General features: G+C 35.7%; 1 protein-coding gene across 1 annotated transcript in view; it reads right to left on the bottom strand.

Annotated features, from left to right (window-relative positions):
- Positions 1-2,218: 2,218 nt before the first annotated feature.
- The window catches only part of OTOGL (otogelin like), a 97,780-nt gene continuing 76,139 nt past the window's right edge, over positions 2,219-23,859 (bottom strand). The window contains exons 42-59 of the mRNA XM_081999589.1: positions 23,082-23,271; positions 21,587-21,801; positions 19,620-19,761; positions 19,093-19,278; positions 18,395-18,607; positions 17,392-17,496; positions 16,977-17,084; positions 16,510-16,611; positions 15,139-15,243; positions 15,009-15,049; positions 13,973-14,036; positions 12,851-13,029; positions 12,438-12,542; positions 11,503-11,622; positions 9,491-9,536; positions 7,548-7,619; positions 5,253-5,332; positions 2,219-2,691 (exon numbers count right to left, since the gene is read on the bottom strand). Of these exons, the coding sequence (XP_081855715.1) occupies positions 2,491-2,691; positions 5,253-5,332; positions 7,548-7,619; positions 9,491-9,536; positions 11,503-11,622; positions 12,438-12,542; positions 12,851-13,029; positions 13,973-14,036; positions 15,009-15,049; positions 15,139-15,243; positions 16,510-16,611; positions 16,977-17,084; positions 17,392-17,496; positions 18,395-18,607; positions 19,093-19,278; positions 19,620-19,761; positions 21,587-21,801; positions 23,082-23,271 (2,274 nt within the window). The 3' untranslated portion in view covers positions 2,219-2,490. The remainder of the gene's footprint in view (positions 2,692-5,252; positions 5,333-7,547; positions 7,620-9,490; positions 9,537-11,502; positions 11,623-12,437; positions 12,543-12,850; positions 13,030-13,972; positions 14,037-15,008; positions 15,050-15,138; positions 15,244-16,509; positions 16,612-16,976; positions 17,085-17,391; positions 17,497-18,394; positions 18,608-19,092; positions 19,279-19,619; positions 19,762-21,586; positions 21,802-23,081; positions 23,272-23,859) is intronic.

Below are 23,859 nucleotides of genomic sequence, written 5' to 3'. Positions count from 1 at the left end.
CATTATGGCAGTGTCACCTTCGTGGAGGTAGTGGTGGTGGGATGGCTGTCCAGAAAATGGTTCACAAGTTTTAATAGATGTTCACTTTCTGACCAGGCCAAAACAGTCTCAATTTGAAGTTTTAATTGTAAAATCTTTTAATACCATTTATTCTGTTATGGGTTATCATGGAGTTAATTTTAACCATAACTGCTGTTATTTTCCAGGTTTGTCTAAGATTTTGCATTATCATTCATCTTTAGGGGCACAGGTAAATTAATTGCATCAACAGTGATTTATTAGCATTCTGCAAAACAATGTTTATTAATTTCTCTTTAATTACAAATACAGTTCTGAACCTTACAAAAGCACATTGCTTATAAAAAGCACAGCTGTTCAGTCAAATCACATCAAATGTTCAGTCATTATACGGTAAAATGCTATCGTGTAGGAGCTTCCTTAATTAATTTATCAAATGCTAAATTCATTAAGAAGTTTTGGGCCAAACTCTTGATGGAAATGTAGCATTCCTATCTCTGTGTTAATAAATCAAAAGGCCCTAAGGATGTATTTTTCTTTCAAAAGTAGTCCTTTTAATTTGCTGCATGAGTACACGAACTTTACGGCTATGACTATGATTTAATTTCCATTTCTGGCCTGCATGAAAAGTTTCTGTACACAAATCCCGACAGCAATATCGGAGAATAATTTGGTTCTAGGCCCTAGTATATACCAACTTGAAATATCTGCCATACAAATCATAAAAACGTGCAAACGAAGCATATGCTTTCTCAGAACAGCACTTTATTTTGATCACTGAGTGATCGCTATTTCTTTGTACAAGTTAAATATTTTACTGATAATACAATGGATTGTTCTTTAATTTTTAAACCAAGTTACTAATTTTAAGGAGACGGATGAGTAGATGACATTCTTGTTAGTAAAGACAGATTTTACTGTATACACTATTTTTCTTTATAAGCCATCAAAATGAATGCAGCAAAAGTTTAAAGATTTGTCACACAAAGTAGCAAAATAGCCTTGGATTTTAAGTTTTTTAAATTTTATATTGCTTATTTTTCATTATATAGACCAGTGTGATAATCCAACCTTTTTGTAATTAATTTATGACAGCTTGAAATAAAAACTGATTGTCAAAAAGTTTTCAGACTTTTAGACAAGATTTTTAGTTCTGAAACAATTTCCATGATAAGGAAAATGCTGGCCACATTGAGGTCAATGGTCACAATTTAAACCAGTTTCATTCAGTGAGTTTATAAAGCAGAGTAATATTTTAAAAACAAGCCTAAAATTGTATCCTTCATTTTTAAGATAAGATTATGTAGTATGTTTAATAAAAGGGAAAGCATATTCAGCGTAAGGTGCTGAATCATGGACATTCACAGCCTGATTGAACATGAATAGCTCACCTAAGCCCTTTGAAACATATATTTTACCTAGAATTTTTTTTTTTCCAGGACTCAACAATTATGAATGTTAAATTCAGTCAGTAGTCCAAAAAAGTCTTTTTTAAAAAAACAGGTTTTATATATTTTATAAAAATATATTGAACACAGATCTTCAAACTGGAAAACAAAGGAAGAAGCCGATTATGAATAGTTAAAATGTGCAGTATCCTGTTTTTTTAATAAATATGTATATACATAGAATCTTATTCTACAGCTACTAGACAGCCAAGTTCTTATTTGTGAAAACTGAAAAATGCATATAAAATAGAATCCTTCATATCAGAAATAGCTTTTAGATATTTTCAATAAAGGCACAAAAGCTTGAACTCTTCGGCCTTTGCCTAGTCATGCTTCATATTTATTATATATATCAAAATTAAATAAATGTAAAAGGTTTAAAGACATTGTTATGATACTACTGTATGCTCTGGAGATTTACTACAGGTATTTACAGAACACAGTCATGGTGTTTCTCAGTGACTTACAGCATAAGCAGAGTCCAGTCATTGACAACAACTTAATGGACAAAAGATAGACTTTTCAGCAAGATAAAAAATGTTTGGGTTGAACCCACTATTTTTTAAATAAATTAATTCAGTCATTCTCAAAACCCATTTCAGCGTGGGACCAGTGATGGTTCTTAGCTGGAATTTTCCAACTAAAAGGAAAAGAACCACTGAGAAATTCTGAACTTTGATAGGTAGCCACACAAAATTTTAACACAGTGGAAACACAGATATTAACCAGCTTTCAACAGCTCATCAGAAAGCCACTGAGTAGAAATAAATGATGGATAAATTATACCTTGGTCAAAAGGATTTATATTTTCTTTCTATATATGCCAATATTTAAAAAGAAAATTTGAAGAACAACGAACAACATCTTTACTAAATTTGTGAAAAATTACATTATAAAGTGTATTTGAGGATTTTTTTTTTTTTGGTCCCTGCAGAGTACTATAGCCATCCAAGGTCAAAAAATAGAGTCTGGTGAAAGGAAGCTCATTTTCATTCTTCAGATTAAATTGTATCCACAGTAATGTTCAGTTCCATTGGCATGAGCACTCTATAGGCTCTTGAATGACGTACATAATTTCAGTGCCATTTCCTGAGCAGCGTAGTGGCACAGTCAGATTACGGGTTCCATTTTCTCGACAACATTTACAGAATCTTAAATGGCTATCAATATTGACATTGAAAATTGTTGCAGACGGGCATTTTCCATCACAAGAAGCCACATTTATCTATGAGTAAAAGAACTGAAGTCAGACATCTCAGATTTTGTTATAAGGATATTACATGTAAAACTTCTTTGTGAGTAAGACCCATTTTTATATTTGAAAAAGACTCTGGTCTTAAAAATTACTTTATCGTCTAAAATTCATTCATTCTAAGTGTAGACACATTTGTAATGATTTTTTTAAATTAAACTTTTTTTTGGTTATTTAATCATGTATTCCGTCTTAACCTCGAGCAAAATGTTGTGCTGTGGATACCAAAATCGAATCCCTAGTTTACAAATTAGTAACTTCAAAACAGCATAGATAATTCATGTTCTTTTCACGTTCACTGCTGAAAAGTTAAATTCTTCTAAGCAAAACAAAGGAAAGTCTATTCTTCTCCTTGAAGGTTCAAGAAGAAAAGCATATCAGTGGAAAAGCTTTCCCCTGTCTTATTCATACTGATTGTGACTAAGGGCATACCAATATCAGCTGTGTTACCACTGTAACAAATATATCCAAAAAGTAGATGCCGTAACAAACCAGCAAGGGCAGAGACTGGCTATAAAATTATTTGTGCTCTAGACTTCAGCAGAGCTAAGCTTTCTCTCACTATTACATCATGTGAAGAGTCTTCTTAGCTGGTACTCTGACAGAAAAGAAGTTGGTACTTTTTAACTAAAACTCAAGCAGAGTTGATACGCTGGGAGGTTGAGAATGGCCATACTAGATGTAGTTCTTTTTGTGACAATTTTAGATCTGCTTTCTTACGCAAGTGAGGCATATGAAAGATGCTTTGATCCAGCTGCTTCCAAACAGCCTGCAAACAAATGGGCCATATCCAAACAAATTAGACCTAAAGGTTACTTTTACAACTTTCCTGAAGTTTGACAGGGGAACAAAAAGACCGTGACCTAAGCACTAATAATCTCAGTTATTAATTAATTAAATGTAATCATACTCAGCCCTATCCAAAGTTTGGCAGCATTAATCTGGCCAAAGAACACATATATAGCTCTAAACCAGCCACAGCAGATACTGCCATCTCATGGGCCAAAATCAGGCAATTGAAATAGAGTGCCAGGGGTTTTGCAGTGGGGGAGCTGGAGAGGAAAGGAAGTGGAGCTAAGGATATGTTTAGAGATTTTGAGGACATGAAAATCTGAAGGTACTTCTGGGTGAAATGTAAGGGAATATGGACTGTGGGAAGAGTAGACAGCCATCAAGGAAATGGGGAACAAGAAGATACTGGGGAAAAGGAGTTGTAATATGGATGGAGGTTGGATGGGGGTAGGTCTTCTGGAAGGTGGAAAGAGGGGGAACGAAAGAATCTATAATGGAAAGTCATAAAAAGGAAGGCTTCATTTGTTGTGCCATTCATGAAATGACCTGGCCAACACTCTCATTGCTCCTCTCTTGAGCCCTCTCTAGTTCTGCAGTGATGTGGAGGTAACATAACTGCACAGAACACCCCCAATAGTACCGCACCATTGGTTCGTAAGAGACACTTCGAATGAGTTTGTTTCCACTTCATATCCTATTCCCTAAATGTCATAACTCTTAGTCAGCCTTTCTGCAGGAGAGCATTTAATAGAGGTTTTCACAGAACTGGTTGGAAGGGCAAGGTCCTTTTCAGCTAGTTTAAAAACATACGAGGTTTGAATAAACCTTTTTTTTTAATATTCTTTGCTTTAGTCACTACCGTGTCTTTATTTTGTCATATTGCTGTCCCTTAACCTAGATTGTTGAAGCAACTGTGAAGCTCTCCACGGTCTTCTCTGCTCTTAATTATGGCAAATAACTGTAATTTCATCCTCATATTTATACTCCTTCATTGCCAACCCTTCTTCTAAAACTAAATAAACACACCACACACTCTTACTTCTACTGTTAACTTTGGGCATGTCACTGTTGACCTTCTATCAGGATGGAAATTAACCTGCTCAGCTTTCGATCTGTGATGATATTTTGCCTCTTCCCTTATGACTGTTTAGGTTCTTCAAAAGAATCTTGCGAGAGACCATTTGGAAGTCTCAAGATACTGTGCTGACTGCTTCTCCTTTAAGTGCTGACATGAGGAGCACATTTGCTGCTCGGACGTGTGCTGGGTTTTATAGATGGGGCTGTACCAAAGCTGAGAAATAAGATGACTTTAGCAGACCCATAAATAAATGGGATCATGAATTTATGATATAGAGAAACATGCTATGTGGAGGAGAAGACACCCAGAGATTAAAGGTATTCAAAGAGGAATGTTTCTATCACATCCTTAGTGGGAGCATTTCTACTCCTCTTTTAGAGTGGGATGTTGTTTCACAGTGAAGAGTTCAATGCCTTTGGTAGTTACAAGTAATTATGATGTGTACTTTTCATTTGAAGCCAGATGTTTTTCCGGGTAGGAGGGCTCAGTCTTTCATAAAACAGCTAATTTTACTCCATTTATGAGTAGGATAACATTCCTAGGGTCAAAGGTCTGCTTTTGAGAAGATAGCAGCATTTTTTGTTGCTTGTTGATAGCTATAACCCAATTCTTAATACTTGATTTGCCGTAGGCCCAGCATGAAACACAGGTCTTTTATGCTTACCGGGCTTTGACTTATACAGTCATTTTTTCTTATGGTTGTCCTGATTGTCATTTTCTGGCAAATCCTTTCTTCCTTTTTGCCTGATAAAATACAGAAAATGCATACTGAATCAATATGGGGTTTGTACTGTATTTGCTACGAAAAAAATTGAAATTATTAAAATAATTTTAATAATTATACTTTGCTTTCATTAATGTACACACTGAAACTATTACTTCCATAATTTTTTTTAAGAAAAAACCCTCATATATTAATAAATACTTCCTGTGCAGAATTATAGATTTTATAGCTGTGTGAGGCATGTGAGGCATCAACAGGCCCATTAAGCTATACAGACTTTATAAATATTAAAATATCAATATGATTTAAAATTGCACATATGGCAAGAAAAATATAAGCAACTAGGAAAAAGATGTCTCAAGTAGTTTTGAACAGTATTAGAATTAATTCTGTTTTTAAAAAGAATACTGAATGTAAGTAAGATATTAGTTCTGCATTTTAGAAAATTTTCCAGAACTTGAGATTTGGGAAGGTAAAGCTGTTAATGTTGCTACAACCTTGATGCTATTCTGAATGCTTATATTTTAAATAGAACTATATAATTTCAATAACTTCCTGAGAAAGATACCCATCAAGGAAGCTTTTAAAGAGAGATATGCATATATCTCTAAATATGGTGCAGTTTTTACCACTAGAACTGAAGCATGTAGCACTGAGTCATCATAAGGATCTTATGGAAATTCTTATTAGGGAAATACTACATTTTTCAGTACATTCTGGCAGATGTTTATAGGATTTTTTTTCTTTTATTTGAAAAATAAAGCTGTACAGTTCAAAGGCATTTTTAGCATAATAAAAATCATGATCTAATACTGAAACAGTTAAACATACAACTTTTCATGCTGCACTCCTTGTCAGACTTTGTCGTTACTATCTGTGTAACAGCAATTATTTAGATCTCCTGTTTCACTATCCATCAAAATAATCTATTAGTTTTGCTACACAACCATTCCGGATATAAATTCAGTGTATAAAATAATACATTCATATATACTCAGCATATAAAGCAATAAGCTCTATTGAGTAGAGTTTCTCCACCTTCAGCACATGCCTTCATGGTTGGGTATACAAAAAAGATCAACTTTTCTGTCCTCCAGAAGCCTTGTGAGCACTTCTATAAGAATAATGAGCTCTGAGAAACCAAGATATTCTGCAATCTTAGCTCCAGTGTGTATCTAAAAATTAGGCTGGTTGCAGAGTACAGCTAGATTTTAATCTACACATTGCAGGATCAAACAAGATTCTGTTACTGAACTAGCAGATCACTGTACAATCAAAGCTGTTAGTCAACAGCATCTTGTTTTCCCTTCCTCAGCAATGCTTAAGAAAAAGAAGAAAAAGAAGTCCTGTGATATTTCCATCAGAAAGCGCTTGCCAGCATGAATTTGTGTAGACAACGCAATCTTTGCGCTTCTACAAGTCATATAGAGACATATATGACATTTTAGAATATAAGGTGCTGATGTCTAATGAAAACTCTGCTGCTACAGTTTTCTCTCTCCCACCTTCAACTGTGAAGATCTGTATTCAGTATCATCAGGTGTGCTTTTTTCCTCACTCCTTGTTTGAGTAAGGAGTTTCTGTGACTTACCTATCCTTAAAAGCAAAGAATGATGATCGTAATACAACAGTTCTGTAACATTCTGTAATTTCTGGTGTAAAGAGTATTTATTAACGTGTGATTGTAATTGTATGTTCCCGCCGCCCCAACATTTTCATAACTTTGTAAAACATTTTATTTATGACAAAGGAGAAATACAGCATAAATCCATATCCGCAAAGGTGAGACCGGGCAGTAATGCACGCTCTTGCTCTATTTTAAAGCAAAAACAGTTCAGTCATTAAATTCAGAGGCCTGGCATCAGATTTAGAATCTCTTGATACCAGTATTCAGGATGAGGGTATTTTTTAAAGTAACATTTCTTGTTGCAACTACCCCATACAGTAAGTACATTTATTAAAACCGATTTTAGAAATGAACAGGAGGAAGAACCACCAGCAGCATATACCATCAGTGGATGAACGTAATTCTGACAGGTGCTGAGCACTGAACCCTAACCAGGCTTTAGAAAACCGCTGATCTGGGAGGCCGACAGGGGATCAGCATCTCTCAGTTATCAGGCCCAGTACCATTAACTGCATGGTAATGTTTAATGGTGATGGCAGCTATACACGTATATCAAGCAGTGCTTACACTATTATTAAAAAAAGAAAATACATTATTAAAAATAATACCTGGTTCACAATTAATACTATCAGTAGGCACTACTGGACTAATGGCAAAGGGTAATAGACCCAATCCAGAACCTGGCAGAATCATTAGGAATATAAGTTTCTCATGAAATAAAAACATTTTTATATAAATGACATTTTATTAATTCTTACACTGCCAACTGCAATTTTTCTTTTAGCAAAAGCTGATGAGCTTTCCTGTTCGTCTTCTAAATTTAGAAACTGCAGCTGCTTCAAGTCTCACTAAAGATGGCCTAAACTTTATTACTCTCCTGGTTAACACAAACTGGAATGATGCTTCCTTGTAAACCAAACTTTTGCAATGAGTCTCTCTATGGCAAGGTAAGAATTAAATATATGCACTCACTTTGCATGCATTGAATCAAGCTGTTTCAGACAGATTATTTGTTCCCATTAAAACCCCAAGGTGTTGCAAGCTCTATTTGTAAGTACTCTTTTTAACTGCTCCACCACAGGGCACATGCTTTTAGTTAAAAAACAAAAAAACAAAAAAAACCCAAACAAACAAAAAAAAATTGTATGAATTATATCTGGTTTTTTTAGCAGCCACCTCAGCAAGGATTTCTGAAGTATAACGATGCCTTTCCTGAGGCCACAGAATACGGCCAAAATTATAAATCTTCCTGGTCAACAGAAAACCAGTAGCCATTAATTCTTTAGACTAATTTTCTAAATAAAGCCAACCTAATTGGGGGGGATAATTAAATATTTTTCAACATACCTTATCTCATTACAGAAAGAATATTGATTAGTGAGATTTTAGAAAATTCTGGTGTGTTACTTTTCTATGCTGATTCTTATTAGAAAAAAAGTATTCAGTTGTATTAAAATAGCTTTTATTTTCTATGTTTTGGATACAATAGAACAACAATTTTGCAGTTCCCTTTCAAAGCTTTGCATAAGTTGGAAATTTGAGTATTGTTCTGTATTTGTAAAATAAGAATATTTCCCCTTATATCGCCAAATTATTTACAATACATTGCATTTCTGAATTTTATTTAATAACTGTGCAATACATGGTTATAAGTCTGTGACTTCTTATTCAATATTATTAAGTAAATGTTTGTCTAAAAAAATTCCATAGACTAACTGGCTTATATATTTTAACTCTAATGTTGAACATGAAAAAGGCCAAAAAAGAGGGGGAGGATTTTCTGTAGCATTCTTGCTCTCCACAATTAGTTTTACAGGACAGTGTTTTATTTTTATGTATATATAATTATATACCTTGATAATAAAACCTTTCCTAGTCAAAACTGCAGAGAAAATCAGTTTGTTCTCAATTGACTTACAAAATTGCATAAATTATGAAACCTTTATATAAACTTACATCTCAATTCATCATATTTTAAAGTTACACACTCAGAAAATGTGATTGCATTCCCAGATATTAAAAAGTCAGTTTTATCTAAGGATTGCTAAAATCAATATTGTTATAACTTTTCTTCATTTGGGATGAAAAAAAAGATATTCCAGTATTTTGGCCCTAGAAAATACATACTAGTGATACAGAATAAATTGGTAAGTTTGGAGACATATTTCAAAACATCATTGAATTGGGAATCAATTTTAGGGGGGAAGTTCCTTATCTTTTATGGTGAAAATTGTATAGGCAGTATTTTAGAGTCAACTTAGCAATAGAGAATGTTTTCGTTATTTTAACCAAGATAACTTTTCATCTTCCACAGGTTATATTTGGAGAGATTTGGTTATACTCCAGAACAATAATGTTAAAAATCACCAAGTCAGCAGCCAAATGAAGCAAGACCTTTTAATAGGAGTAGTTAGGTAACTATAACAGTCTTATGTGATTTGTGGAGGGACTGCATGCTTTTTCCTTCTTTATGTCCCAGCAACTGAGGTTAAAAAACAAGCCCTACAAAACCAAAGCCAAACTAGCACATATTGCAGCTTTCATCACTTACAGGTCTTGCAGCAGCCATCATTATACGTCTGCACAATTCCTCCGTTCTAGGAAAACAAAAGGAGAATATATCAAAAAAGACTGTGTCCAACGCAAAGGTGAATTGTATCTCAAGACATTCCATGTTTTAGAGATGTCCAACTATTAAAAAATAGTATCACTGAAATCAAGGGAATTACGCAGATATGTATCAGCTGAAGGTTTGGTTCACAAATTGTGGCCTTTGACATTGAAAATGAACTCACCTCTGATTATGTGAGCTGAGCTGATCTCGTCTCTTTCAAATAAGCCACTTAGTTTCTATAATCTTTTTATATCATCCACTACCTTCTATTTCTCCATCACTGAGATTTATTAGGATAGTTTAAAATATTCATATATGCAACTTTGCTGATGATGTAAAAGGATTTACACTGATCATATGCCAAGGAGTAAATTAATACCTAATAAGTAGCTCTTTACAACATTAAATATATATATGTATATATACACACTTTTGAAAGAGAACATGAAATGCAGAATTTCAGAACCATTGGTGTGCTCAATTCTTTTTCTCAATTACTGTGTTTGTTACTGATTTCTGCTAAAGTTGTTTGTTAGCTAGAAAGTAAAAATGTAAGGAAGTGAAGAAAATGTCCTTTTGAAATTAAAAGAGAGCATGAGAGGGAGAGACAGAGAGAGAGGCTGTCAGAATCTGTCAGAATGGGTGCAGGCAAGAAACACATGCCCACAATTTTAGTGCATAGCCCAGAACTGCATATCAGACAATTGAACATAAATAGCACTCACAATAACAACAGACGAAAGATAGTTTTAAGCTTCCATCTTTTCATGCTAGCATGCATTTTTTGTCTCATTACAGAAAAATTACTGAATAAGTTGTTCAAGAACTTCTTAAATGAACACTTAAACTCAGCCTTTTAAGTCCTTATTCCTAAATTATTCTGAGCTGCCCGTCAGAAGAGCTTTCTCCTTGGCTACTGGTTCAAGTCTACGCTCAGCGTCTCTGAAAAACAGGTCAGACTGATTCAGGAAGTTAATTCCAGGGCTCCATCCTTTAAAATCTTAACCATTCTTACTAAGGAAGGATCCTAACTGATGGTGACAGAAAGGTTCCAAGGAAGAAACTCGAGCATAAAGTCAAAGTAGAACAGGCATTAATTTTAGATAGAATGTCTTCTTCAGGACTGGAAGAAATAAGGACTTTTTTAAACAAATGAAATGGATAAGCACGACTTGTGCTAAATTTATAACCTATAGTCAAGGCAGCAATGGTACTTACCCTCTCTACATGTATATTTATTTTATTACTATTTAGCTAATATTAACTATGTGGTATACTGCAAATGTAAGAATTATAATAAATATTATAAAGTTAAAGAAGTATTAAATTCAAAATTAAATTGTAAACTAATGTGTAATGTACATGAAGCATCCATTCTTCAAACCAGTTTATATGGGTATGCCAAATTCACATTTTTTAGGTATAGGATGTAGGTAGATACCCTTTCAGGTATGAGAGTTATTTTTTGTTATGCTATACAAGTTTAGTTTAAGAGATAATAAGGTTTATATATACTTTGTCATCTTTCTAATCTTTGGAAAACTTAAGGAATTTTTAATATAGCCCACTTTTATATGCAGCATTTCTGAATTGCTTGATCCAATTTAGCATATGTGTACAATGAACTTGGCAAAGTGTTATTCCAAGCTAAAGAAAGACATTAGTGATTAGCACTTTATATAGTGGTATGTCAAGCATGATTCCAATTCCACAATATTTTAAAAGCAGTCATCATGAAGACCCAAAACAAACTTTTGTAATCCTCAGAGATATTTTGTCAGTCAAAAAGCAAACATGAACATAGAAAAAAAGACTGTAAATTGTTCACTTACATGTTTTTACTTACCGCTTTTTTATTTTAAAGAAAGTGCATGAGGTACGCATGTGTTGTCAAGTGTAAGCCAAACTCCAGATCAGTTATTGTCACTTACCTCACCCAAAGTACAAACCTTTGTACACTCAGTGTCATTAAAAGGGGGGCAGACAACACTTGATCCCAGTATGATAGCCCCCGCAGCAGTCTTTGCACACTTATAGTTGGTGCAGTTGGAGCTCCAGGTGCTTCCTTCCTATATATATAAAACAAAAACATGGTCAGGAAAGACAAAACATTTCAGCTTTACCTCTATCCCCAAATGTCTGTAGAAGTGGTGCCCTCATGCTGTAGTACCTACTGGAGTGGAAAGTTTGTTGCAGACCACCCATAAGCAGCAAAGGGAAAGTCCATCCTCTACCTACCAGTGCCTACTCCTCCCTGGAGCCATGGCTCTACTCTCCAGCATGCTGCTCAGCATGGGTGTCCTAGTGCAGAACAAAAAGGCTCTGTGCCAGAAAAAAATCCAATAGTTTCTTTTGCTCCGAAAGCAATGGGAAGCATAAACCAAGTCACGGCCACATCTAAATTGCCTTGTATGTGGATGCTGGAACACACCGTTAACACCAGTGCTTCAGTTTCCTGGAGCAACAAAGTTCTGTAGAAACCAGAATGAAGAGTGGCCTGGGAAGACGGGGACATAGGAGTCCTGATGTGGACTCAGAAGCTCCCAACTCATCTAAATCACGGTATATGACACAGTTACAATTTGAACCCTGCCCTGCATTTAGAGCATATCCAGCCTTAAGTATATTTTGACATTTGCATATCTTTGTAGAAAATACTACAACCAATAAAATGGAATAAGGTATCCACCTAGTGTGAAATGGCAGATCTTTAAACAAACACATTTGTTTCCTATCATATACCATAAATAGTTCCTAAGTGCATAACGAGCAGTAGGGATGTATGAAGCAAGACTCACAGCATGAGTTAACTAAGAAGTCACTGCCAGATACCTGGTCATCGTATCATTATAGTTATATTCTATCTCTGTCCAGAGGCACTTACCTCATACGCAATTAGTGTTCCATTCTCGGTAAGAAAAGAGCAGGACATGTTTTGACAGGTTCCACAACAAGTATGGTGACTGGAGGAGGGAATATATATTTGATGCTGGAAAAAAAGGAAAGCAAAAAAAAGAAAAAAAAAGAGTATTTTTTTAAACATACAGTGAATGAAAATTCATTGATTTCTGAAACTAAAATACCAAGAGGATGGATGGACAGATATGTTTACATATGCTGCTAGAAATTGCCTCTCAAAATAATCCTGGAGACACAAGGTTACACATCATCAGTTAAGTTCTTAAGTTCTTGTTGAGCAAACAGGGCGAGCAAAAGTCTTCACTTACTTTAACTTTTATCCTAATTGTGTAATTGTGTTTACAAATTGCATCGTTCCTGTATTTTAAGAATACTCACAGCTTCACATTGCTGGGAACAGTTCACCATTGTAAAATGCATGGCATTGTATCCTGTGTTCGGATCTTTTTCTTGTAAACACTGTACAGTGTAACAAAGGTCTCCATCCAAGTACTGAATCACTGACTGTCCAGGATTCAGTACTGTGACCTCTTGGAAGATGCACACATCATCCTTCTCTAACACCAAAAGAAATAAATGTTACCAGAGGGAGAAATAAATAATCATCAAGCAAATTAACGGAATCACTGTGAAGATAAAATTAGGGCAAAGTCCTATGCTCTGCAAAAGTATTCTAAGTTCTAGACTTGATTGGTTTGTGGTTTTAATTACCAAACAAGGCAGGGAGGAGGTATAATTCAACTTAAGAAAATGCTACAAAATGCAAAACTGCCTAAAATTGATAGTGTTCCTACTATGGAAGTAAAAAAAAATGTGTTGTTCTTATTTTTTGAGAGCTCTAATATTTAATGTTCAGCTAAGTACGCTACATGAATTATGCAGCACATCACAAAAGGTAGCCTTTCTGTCAATTAAACTAGTATGTCTACTATTACCTATGGGGCAGTAATATGCTCAATGTGTGCTTTGCCCCCGGAGGCAGTTGAGCCTGGGCTGCAGTCAGGATTGTGGCGTACCTCAAGCACCCCCGTGCACAGTACAGCCGAAATCTAGTCTACATGGGGTAGCTGAGTGGGGGAAGGGAGCAGAAGACTGGGTACCTGCCCTCGTGCTGGCTGGACAGGTCAGTGCTCTAGTGTGAGATGTCTCATTTCTGCTCTACAGTGGACTAGGAGCAGTCGCACTGCTTACACTCAGCTAAGGTTCATGACCTGTTTCCTATCTGCCTCTCACCAGAGAGACCATACCTGACTCTGAAAGCATGGGCAGTCTTACGACACTCCTACGCCCCGCCAGAACAGACACAAAATGGATGGGTTAGTGGACAAAACATCATATTCAGAAAAGAGAGCATAATTGCATAACTAGGTAGACACCCACAAAATCAAGATAAAAGAATGTTTACATTTGAAAAGGTTGTTATGGCCCTATTTCTGCTTTCTTTGCATGTCCTTTTTACTAAAAACTAAAACAAAACAGCTAGGAATATGAAAAAGTTACCACAAATGTAGTGAGTGCATCCACAAGCACTGGAAACACTACTATCTATTTTTTTAACTTCTCCCTGAGTATAAAAAGACAAAAGAATTTGCAAAGTCATGCGCAATTAAATGTAGTGCTAAACAGACAACTTTTCTCTAAAAATGTAAAATATTACTTTCATCACTTCTACCCCTCCTTTCATAAAAGAGAAAAATTGCGATGTACTCAAGAAACAGTAGCACATTCAGAGTTCTTTAATGTATTTTTCTCTTTAATCAGGAGCAAAGCACTTATGCATATACAGTGTCGCTAAACAGCAATATTTCCTGAGGTACGAAGTTATTTCAATAATAAACATATTAGCAAAAGACTGCCTTTTATGAATTTCCATCACAAAGATAGGTGAAAGCTATTCAAATTTGCAACTCCTGTCTAGACTTTACATTATGCAGTTTTCACATAAGAGGAAGAGAAGGACAAGCTACAAGCATGTGATAGGGAAAAATATCCCTGTCACTATGGTAATAATGGGAGTTTGAACATTCACTCATAATTATTTTCCACATCACAGTCCCTGTTACGAGAAAGTATGTGAGAAGGAAAATATTTGTGATTTCTCATATCAGCTAAGTTCAATAATGTTAAATCATTTTAATCAAAAGCATAAATGCTTAACAAAATACCACATTTCTCCAGATGATACCTATGATCGTAAAGCTTATTCCTCAGTAATTATTAAAAACAACAAGGAATTATTTACGTAGAAAATCTTCACAGCATATTGTTTCAAGTCAACATTAAACAGAATAATATTACAGTTGCTTTTCTTCTTTTGACATCTTAAAACACACAGTCAAATTTCCCCAAGGAATAGTTGACAACACTGTGCAGACACTTGATGGAGTTATGTGCTTGAGCTGGTGACTGGGAGGCAGTCCCAGCCTGTCCCTGTTCTACCTCATCACCCTTTACAACTAATTGAAATAAGTAATGGAAAGGGGAGGGTAAGAGGGCTGAACACCATTAATAAAAATACCTAAGAGACAGTGCTTACCAATTTACAGGTCAGCATAGTAGCATTTTCACAGCTACATTCTGAGAAGAGAACAAGAAAAACATATTAGTCAGTTAGCTAATTATAGCTTTTGTTAACAGCAGTGACCACAGAATAAAGCAATAATTACCACAGTGCCATTCTGGGCAACACTGCCCAGGCATTTTTTCCTTCACAAGTGTCATGTCATCTGTGCAATTCATAGGAGGCTCAGAACAAAGATTTTCATCGCAAACTAAATGGGGGGAAAAGACACGTATGAGAATTTACTCAAATTTCCTTTGAATCTTCCAGTTTATATTTCTCTTGATAAACTATTTTAAAAATAATGACGTTTTAAATAATTTATATTGTGTTTCTTAAGCATATGAATTACATTTCGTACTGAAAAATAAACAAAGATTCTCAAAAGTGCTTTTAGTTGCCTTAGAACATGTTTAAATTTTCAGAAAACATCACACAAGAATCATTTAATATTCTTCCTACTACAGTCACTCAAGCTGATAATCAGTATCAAAGACAACTGAAATCACAGCTTTTGGAAAACATGGGGTTTTTTTTTCTCTTAGCTACAAATGTGCTGTAAAGTACATTTCTGTAAAATAACAGGGAGCAACTGCCCTCCTGGGATGACTCTAATAAGAAAATACCTACCTGTCTTATTGAGGGTGGCTTACTGGGACTGTGAAAGAAGACCACGTACTAAGATCTAGCTTTCTACTGCCAGAATTTGGCAAAACCAGTGCCAAATGCCTTTGCAAAAAATTTCACCTGGATGCGAGTGCTAGGAAAAGGAAAGGACCAAAATATGGAACCACCTGAAGTAAAAACTACTAAGCTCCAAAAATATGGAAGACAAGTTAATTAACTGAAATTACCCAAAGACTGCAATAGGACAAGAGTTAATCTAAATTAAGCAGTTACACTTGTAGACATTACTTAAAAACACATAGCACAATTTCTGTGTTTTATGAGGCTACCAAAGAGACTACATTACACTACAAATATTTTTCTTCTGGCTGCTCATTGTTTGAATAGTAGTCAACCCAGAAGTATTTGAAACCCTTGGCCTACTCCTTCCCTTAAAAGTGCGAAGAAACTGCCTAAACACTAGTGAATGGTACAACAGAGGAACAACAACATGGAAGCTGTTTTATTATTATTTATGAGCAATTGTATATTTATACTCCAAGGATGGGATTCAGTTCCACATTAATATATTGTTATTTAGATCACCCTGAAAGTAGCTATATGCTGTCTGGTGAACTAAATAACCTCTCCAGACTCCATTGACTGGGTTGGTTAGATCACCACCGAGTATACCAAGAACTCTGAACCTACCTCAAATGCAAACACCCTCATTTAGATCTCTTAATCTCTACCTGAAGCCTACCCTAAGTGCTGAATCAAAAGAATAAAAGAATCTACACACACACACACACATTGTCTGTAATTTTTACTGAATTTGGTACCATATTGAACTGACAACAGTTACACTCACCGCAGTAGTAATGAGGACAACAGTAATGTATGGTATTAAGGTCTACAGTGAGAATTTCCCCTTCGTTACACAAGGGAACAGGCTCAATACAGGATTCACAAACTAAATAAAAAAAAATCAGAAATTTACAAAGTTTTAAATCCTAAAAAGTAAGCACCTGTGAATTCTATTTAATAGATTATATAATAAGTCATATTATGTTTGCTACTTGGATAACAGAGTTTTATGGATTGACATTCAAATATAAAAACATAACAAACATCAAGTATGATGTTCAAAATGATGTTGGTAATAAAAGATCCCAAAACCCAAGAACAATTCGTGCTCCAGTCAGCCCGACCTCTGTGAAGTCCCACTGACCTCTCCAAGAATTCCTGGCTTAAGTTACTAGGTTTAGAACTATAGACAGTCTTTGCAAATACTTAACCATTCCTTAGTTATCCATAAAAATATTAGAGGCTTCTTACCACAGAGATAAGAGAAACAACAGGGATCTTCCTGTTTTGCTTCAACAATAAATTGATCTTCTCTGCAGTCCAGCTGGGAAGCATTGAAACAAACTGAAGGATCACATTCTGTAGGATGTAAAATAAACAGTATTTTAAAAAGAGTCATAGAAACAATACTAAAAAGATAAATAAAATATATTCTTCATCTACTTAATAAAACAAAATACCCCAAATTGACTGTAAATAAAAAGTGACACAAAACACAAACGAAAAAAATATTGGAGAGTGTGAAAAAAAATACATCATTGTCTGGTGCTATTTACAATGTCCCTTTCCGTTAACAATCAACACAATTTATAAGGCAAATTTTCTTACAACACATAATACAAGTGTGGAAAATGTCCCAGTAACAGTATTTTTGTATTTCCCTTACCACATCGGTACTGTGGACAGCAGGACAGGGGGTGGTAGCCTACCACTGATTTTTCATTAGGTTTGCATGTTGGAATAATGGCATCACACAATGACATGTTACATTCTGTGGAATAAAAAACAATCGATTTTGACATATGTGAACAGATAGAAGTGCAAGTCCTATCGCTCAAGGTATTTATACCATCTAGTATAGAGATCCACAAACTAAGAGGGGCCCAAAACAGCTTAAAGTGCACTCCGTACCATCATGTAGACCTCTTAGCTCAAGCCAGGGCTGGTACAGCTCCATTCATGTGGCACTGCGCAAGCACAGTTTTATCCCTCTTAAAGCAGGTATTTATTGGCTCTGCCTCTTATACATGAAGCCAGCTAAAATGTCCCAGTGAACATATCCCCTAAACAAACTGACAATACAGTGTAGTGTCAATTACAGGTATTTAATAAGCAAAAGTAACATACCAGCTGGACTATTTGTTCTCATTTTCCTTGAAGATGTTATGAAGAAATAAGTATATTTTTCTTAATGTTTTAGGAGCAATAAGCTTATTCCTTTTTCTAAGAACCATGGCTAGACAGAATATTAGTATTGAGTGATCAGCTCACAGAATAATGCTTCTGGGAAACAGCAGTAGGCCAGAGGATAGTGCTGTTGACACCAAAGCACTAACAAGAGAAGCAAAAGATGACTGCCTAATTACCAATGTACTTCTATCATCGAGTATTTATGAATTTCTTTTGAAATTCCACCCAAGAGCTTAAAAATTCATGTTTTAACAGAAGTTTTGTTTCACTGGTGGACTTCTAAGAACAGAAAAAGTTATTTCAGTGAGTCAGTTCTTACAAAGAAAAGAAGCCTGCTTGGCTGGCCCAACCAGCCACAAGTACCTAAAAATCACTTCTCAAAAATGTTACCTTGAACCATATCTAAAGATTGTCATCTGCCACTGAATGTCAAGCAGTTACCTAATAATTCTGTTGCTGAAAACAAGTGTGGTACATACCACAAACTTTCTTTGGACAGCAAGCTCTCTCTTCGATGACATGGACAATGACTTCCCCTTCTCTTTCACAGACTGGTGCTGGATCCTCGTTGCATTCAGGTTCTACAGCAACAATGCTTCCATTTTCTAAACAGTTGTACATGCAACAGCCTCTCATGGACCCATTCCAGATCTCCCCGGCAGAGCGGGGTTGTCCTTTGTTATCTGTACATGCTGAGAGAAGAAACATTATATCCCTTCAACAAATAGACAGCGCAGATTTCCTGCAAGCAACTATGAATTACATAAGTTATTGCATAAGGGTGCTGTGGAGCTTCATGACTAAGGAATCCAAGAAAAGATGATGACCTTAAAAACCCCAAATGAATAAATGCTTCACTATGGTTGAAAACACTGAATGCATGGGAAAGAACCTGCCCATGCTATTCCTTCCTGAGTACTGCAAGGAAAGCAAGCCTGGGAGCTATGGAAGAATGACCGTCATTTTTCCCCAACAGAAGTACATCAGCACTGGGTCTTATATCCAAGTGAACTGAAAGCACAAACTGCTGTAGCTTGAGGTAAAGGTAGGCTCTGTTGAAGGGAGCTGTACCAGATTCACACTTACCGAGGACTGACACAGAACTTAAACATTGCTTACACTGAGGTGCAGTTAATATTAGCGTATCTGCAAAACCACTCTGTCCTGCTGCACTTACTACATTTGTCTTCTGTTATACAGAGGTCAGAGTCTGTTCTATGCAGAATAGTGCCATTTTTACACACACAGTCTTCCCTTAAATAGGAACAGGGAGAATCTTCATACAACCATTGATTCAGGCATGTCTTGGCTTCACAGGGTTGCACGCAAGGCTGGTATTCCTTGCCCTCAGGACAACTTAGTGCTGCAAGTCATAAAAATAGGACATTAAGTGCTGCTGTTATTCTTTCATCATTTCATTGGATAAACAGGTAATAAGAACACATGAGTATATCATAGAAAGCATGCGCTTATATTTTTAACAGTACTTTAGGAAAGCATCTCATTCAGTCAAGGTTAAAAGTGATTCATGACACTTTGACTAAAATAATATATCTTAAAAACTTGTACCCTGATTTACTAATGCTGTAATAGAATGAGACGGTACTTACAATAACAATACAAAGAAATATATTTTTAACTCATCACTAAACACTGCAGCGGTGTAAAGCCACATTGGGGTATAGAACATGGCTATCTGCTTACAACAGTAATCAGGTGTCCTCCATTTAATGCAGATGTTGTGCTTGTTGCATAAAGCCACATATGCAGAAAGTGCATCACACTCATAATTCCAAAAGTAAGTACTGTTGATCCACATCTTCTCACAAAACTCCTGTGGTGACACCTAGGAACATATTGTCATTGAGAATTAAAAAGTAGAAGAGCTTTCTGTTAATAAAACAAATCATTAATTACAAGAAACAATACAGCTGCAAGGGAAAAAAATCACAAGCAATGTCTAACCTAAAAAATACCATCTTTTTCAGAACACTCATTCTGCAAAACATAAACTGCCAGAACTTTTTATGCTCATTAGTTGGCACAGAACACAGTCCTAATGAGATAGTCACACTACTTACATGAACTTTTGCAGTATAGCCCTGTCAGCTAAAAGTCAATACTCTCAGCTAAACATTGCTGCTATACCTGCCATAAATTCCTGCTGTGAACAAATTATTACTGAGTGCTCTGTTTCTGTCTCTATAGGACCCAATAGCCTATGTTACTGGGTTTAAATGCAGGTGGTGCAACCTATCTTATATCTGTTGTTTTTATTTGCATAAGCTTATAACAAGGTGGAAAATGTCAGATTTTGTTTCATTCTGCCTGTTCACTACTGTGCTGAAGCCCAGCTCTCCCCATGGTTTCAGCAAATCTTCAAGCAGTCACTCACTTCTGCCATAAAGTTCATTACACCGATGATTCTGTTACCTATCCTTATCCAATTGCTTCAGACCTGTGAAGCACACAATATGCTCCATCCACTCTGGCTCTGCTACCATCTTGTATATTAAAGAAAAAAAAATTTCATAATGGATGAATCAAGTGCTTGGCAATTTTGATGCTATGTCAGGTTTTGCTGTAAACCAGGAAAAGATGCAATTGCATTGTATCCGAGGCTGTGAGAGTTCTCCTGGAAACATATATGAAGTAGGAATTCTGACTATTCAGATTCCTTTTAATTATTTTAAAATGACATATGCTAAAACAATCATAAAAAGCATCCTTCTACCCACTGGTACTGCTCTCCCTTCTTGATTCCAGACAGCTTACCACTGCTCCCTCCCATTAAGTTTCTGTGGCAAATATCTATTAATTTTTTTTTTAAATCTCTTTAACCCCTTCCTTTCAGAAGAACTCCTTCTATTTTTTTCTACCTAGGGAAACTTGGGAGTTTGAAGGAAGGGGCTCAGCTGCATGTAATACCTTTAATGACATTTGTCTGTGATAAAAACTGAAGAGTAACACAACGCAAACAGAGAGTGGAAAGGCAGAACAGCAAGAAGTGAATCAGGAATCTGTAATTAAACCTTTTCATTTTGAATTAAGTATGAAAAATAAGTTTAGCCTCAGAGATTTGGGGCTTCCTTCCTTTCCAGTTCTGGGAAGCAGCTGTGCTGCACTATCTACCTCTAGTTGTAGTTTGCAGGCTACAGCTATATCCCCATTAGAAAGTACAGTGTCCAGAAACAAATTATAATGATTTCTGTAAGAAATGCTACCAAACTGTCAATGTGGTAGTGACTACGTCAAAATTTGTTTAACCAGAAGTTTCTTTAGTCCAATCAGTCTCAGACTGCATGAGTTGCTGTTGTATGCAGCAGATGCACAAGGCTTTCAATTCTAGTGACTTGTGTCAAATATTTATTATAAATAACACTTTTGGAATGTGTTTGTGTTGAGATAATGAGCTGGTGTCTCTCCTTTGAGTTTTGCCCACTAAATAATTTAAGAAACAGCATAATAGTACAGGGATCCATGTAGATGTGTGTTTACAATGGACAACATGACAAAGGTACTAAATCCAACAGGAAGGTATTAAAGCCACCCATCCAGTTGTCAACTCATGAAAATAAGCAAAACATTAAAAATGTGCATATCTCTCTCACTCATTTCTTAACTATACATCTTTAATTTGCACCTGGAATTTCTCTGATCTTCCTACTCACTTTCTTGTGACAAGGGATGAAAATGCTTCTGTTTAACAGTTCCATACAGTATGTGCAGTTATCTTCAGTACAGTTTCTTACTGGCCTTCTGGTTGTAACATCTAGTGATTTCTCAATTTCCCAACTCTTAATGAAGACTTCAATTTCCTCCATATTTGTAATTATGGTTCTGTTTTGCATTTTCAGGTCATCAGTAGGGTCTCCATTACACACCCCTGGAGACAGAACATCACATTCAAAGCATTCATTACAATATAAGTAAATACATTACAAAACATTCATACAATACAAGTAATAAAACTTTTCCCAACAGTGAATTAACTTTTGAAAAAAAATGCTGGCAAAATATGCTGCAAAACACTACCAAAACGTGCAGCAAATTCACTGACATGGCACCAGATTCTGATCTTATCCTACTGAATAACAATCAGCTCTGTGGGAGTAAATGTAGATGGCTTTCAAATTAACTGCATGTCACTGATGATTTGACACAGTATTAGAACTTCACTGAACACTCTAAATGCAAGAAGCTACGAAAAGAATTTTTTGATGAACAAATTGCTTTCTCTAGAGAAAATATTTTTCTTACTCAATTTATTAATACAAAACTACTAAAAAAAATTACCCACCCAAAACCCTGACATCCATTGGCTACCTGAATGCATTATTGTATGTATTCAGTTAATTCATCAATGAAAACATACACTTCCTATAAGCACATAACAAGTCATTAATGCCAAAATTTTAATCTTCATAACAGTGTTTTACATCCCAGGGACTGCTCAGCCAAAGTTCCTATATCCTTTTTTCACTTTCCTTCCACATTGCTAACCACACCCAAAAATACCTGCTTACACTTTTCTGTATAATTCATACTCGCAGAGTTATAAAAAGGCTATCAGGGAAGCCTGAAACATGTTAAATTTACTATCATTGTAATTTAAATCTGAGACACCTCAGCACAGTTTTGGACCTTAGATTCAACCTAAAGAGGTCTCAATTTGGGTTCAGTCTCCTCAGGTGACTTGGACCCTTCCCAAGGTACTCCTTTTATCAGTATTTGCTTAGCAATAAACTGCCACTGCTAATATCTGACAGTTATTCTTTTCTCCCATAATCACTGAACCATACTGTCACTACCTGAACTTCTTCAGCAGCCACATTGAAAAATTTCCCCTTTTCTTTACTTGACTTCAACAATATTCTTAAACACAGGCAGAGATGAGTACATTTTGAAAAAGTTAATTAGATGCAATGTACTGATCATTACTTGCTCTGCAAGCTACTTTATTACAAAGCAGTGATTTGAAACAGAATTACTGATTTACCATTATTAATTAACAGAATTTCACAAGCCCACCTCGAATAGGATTGTCAGTGTAGTTAATGGGTGTCACAAGGAAAGCAATAGGGACAGCAGGTCATAGACAAAAGGGAGGTGTAAATTTTAAATGGGAAATTATTAGATAAGAAAAAATTGCCACCATAACCTCACCACAAAGTCCTTCTGTCTTCATCAATGTGTTAGAGTGTAATTCATACTGTATGTCTATGATGCCTGTAATGTGAGCCCACTTGATGCTAATACCAGCTGGGGTATTAACGACATACATTGCACCAGTATCCTGAATACTCAGTCCTTCTTTTGAGAATGGTAATAATTGAATTACAGAATCCACTACTACCTAAAATAAAGGAAATACATTTTAGGGATAAAAACAGATTGCGATGATGTGCTTTATATGTCTTTACGTTTTATAGCAAAAGGTATATTTTACAGCCTCTGCCACATCATACAATAACAGTCACAGTGCTTAAATCACAGATCTTCCTGTCAGTGCCATTTCCTATAACTGGCCATGAAGTAGGCATGAGAAAAAATAATGATACAGAAATCTTTTCTAATTAAGGAAGCAATAAATCTTACTTATCACATATCATATGCTAAAGCAAAACAAATGTCATCCTAATTATTCAAAGTTATCTGTTCTGGCCTGTTAGTGACTAGAAGAAAGGCAGCTTAAGTATTTCACAGAATCATTAAGTTTGGAAAAGACCTCTAAGATCATCAAGTTCAATCATCAACCCAACACCCCCATGCCCACTAAACCATGTCCCAAAGTGCCACATCTACATGTTTTTTGAACACTTCCAGTGGTGGTGACTCCACCACCAGCCTGGGCAGCCTATTCCAATGTTTGACCACTAAATTTATCATATCTTGGAACATTTCTGTTCATTTCTAGGTTTTCTGGAAATTTAGTCTCAAGTAT

Source organism: Phaethon aethereus (assembly GCF_964289735.1).
Source record: "Phaethon aethereus genome assembly, chromosome: 1".
Taxonomy (NCBI): domain Eukaryota; kingdom Metazoa; phylum Chordata; class Aves; order Phaethontiformes; family Phaethontidae; genus Phaethon; species Phaethon aethereus.
Note: the sequence above shows the minus strand (reverse complement) of the source record. Positions and strands in the feature narration are given on the sequence as shown.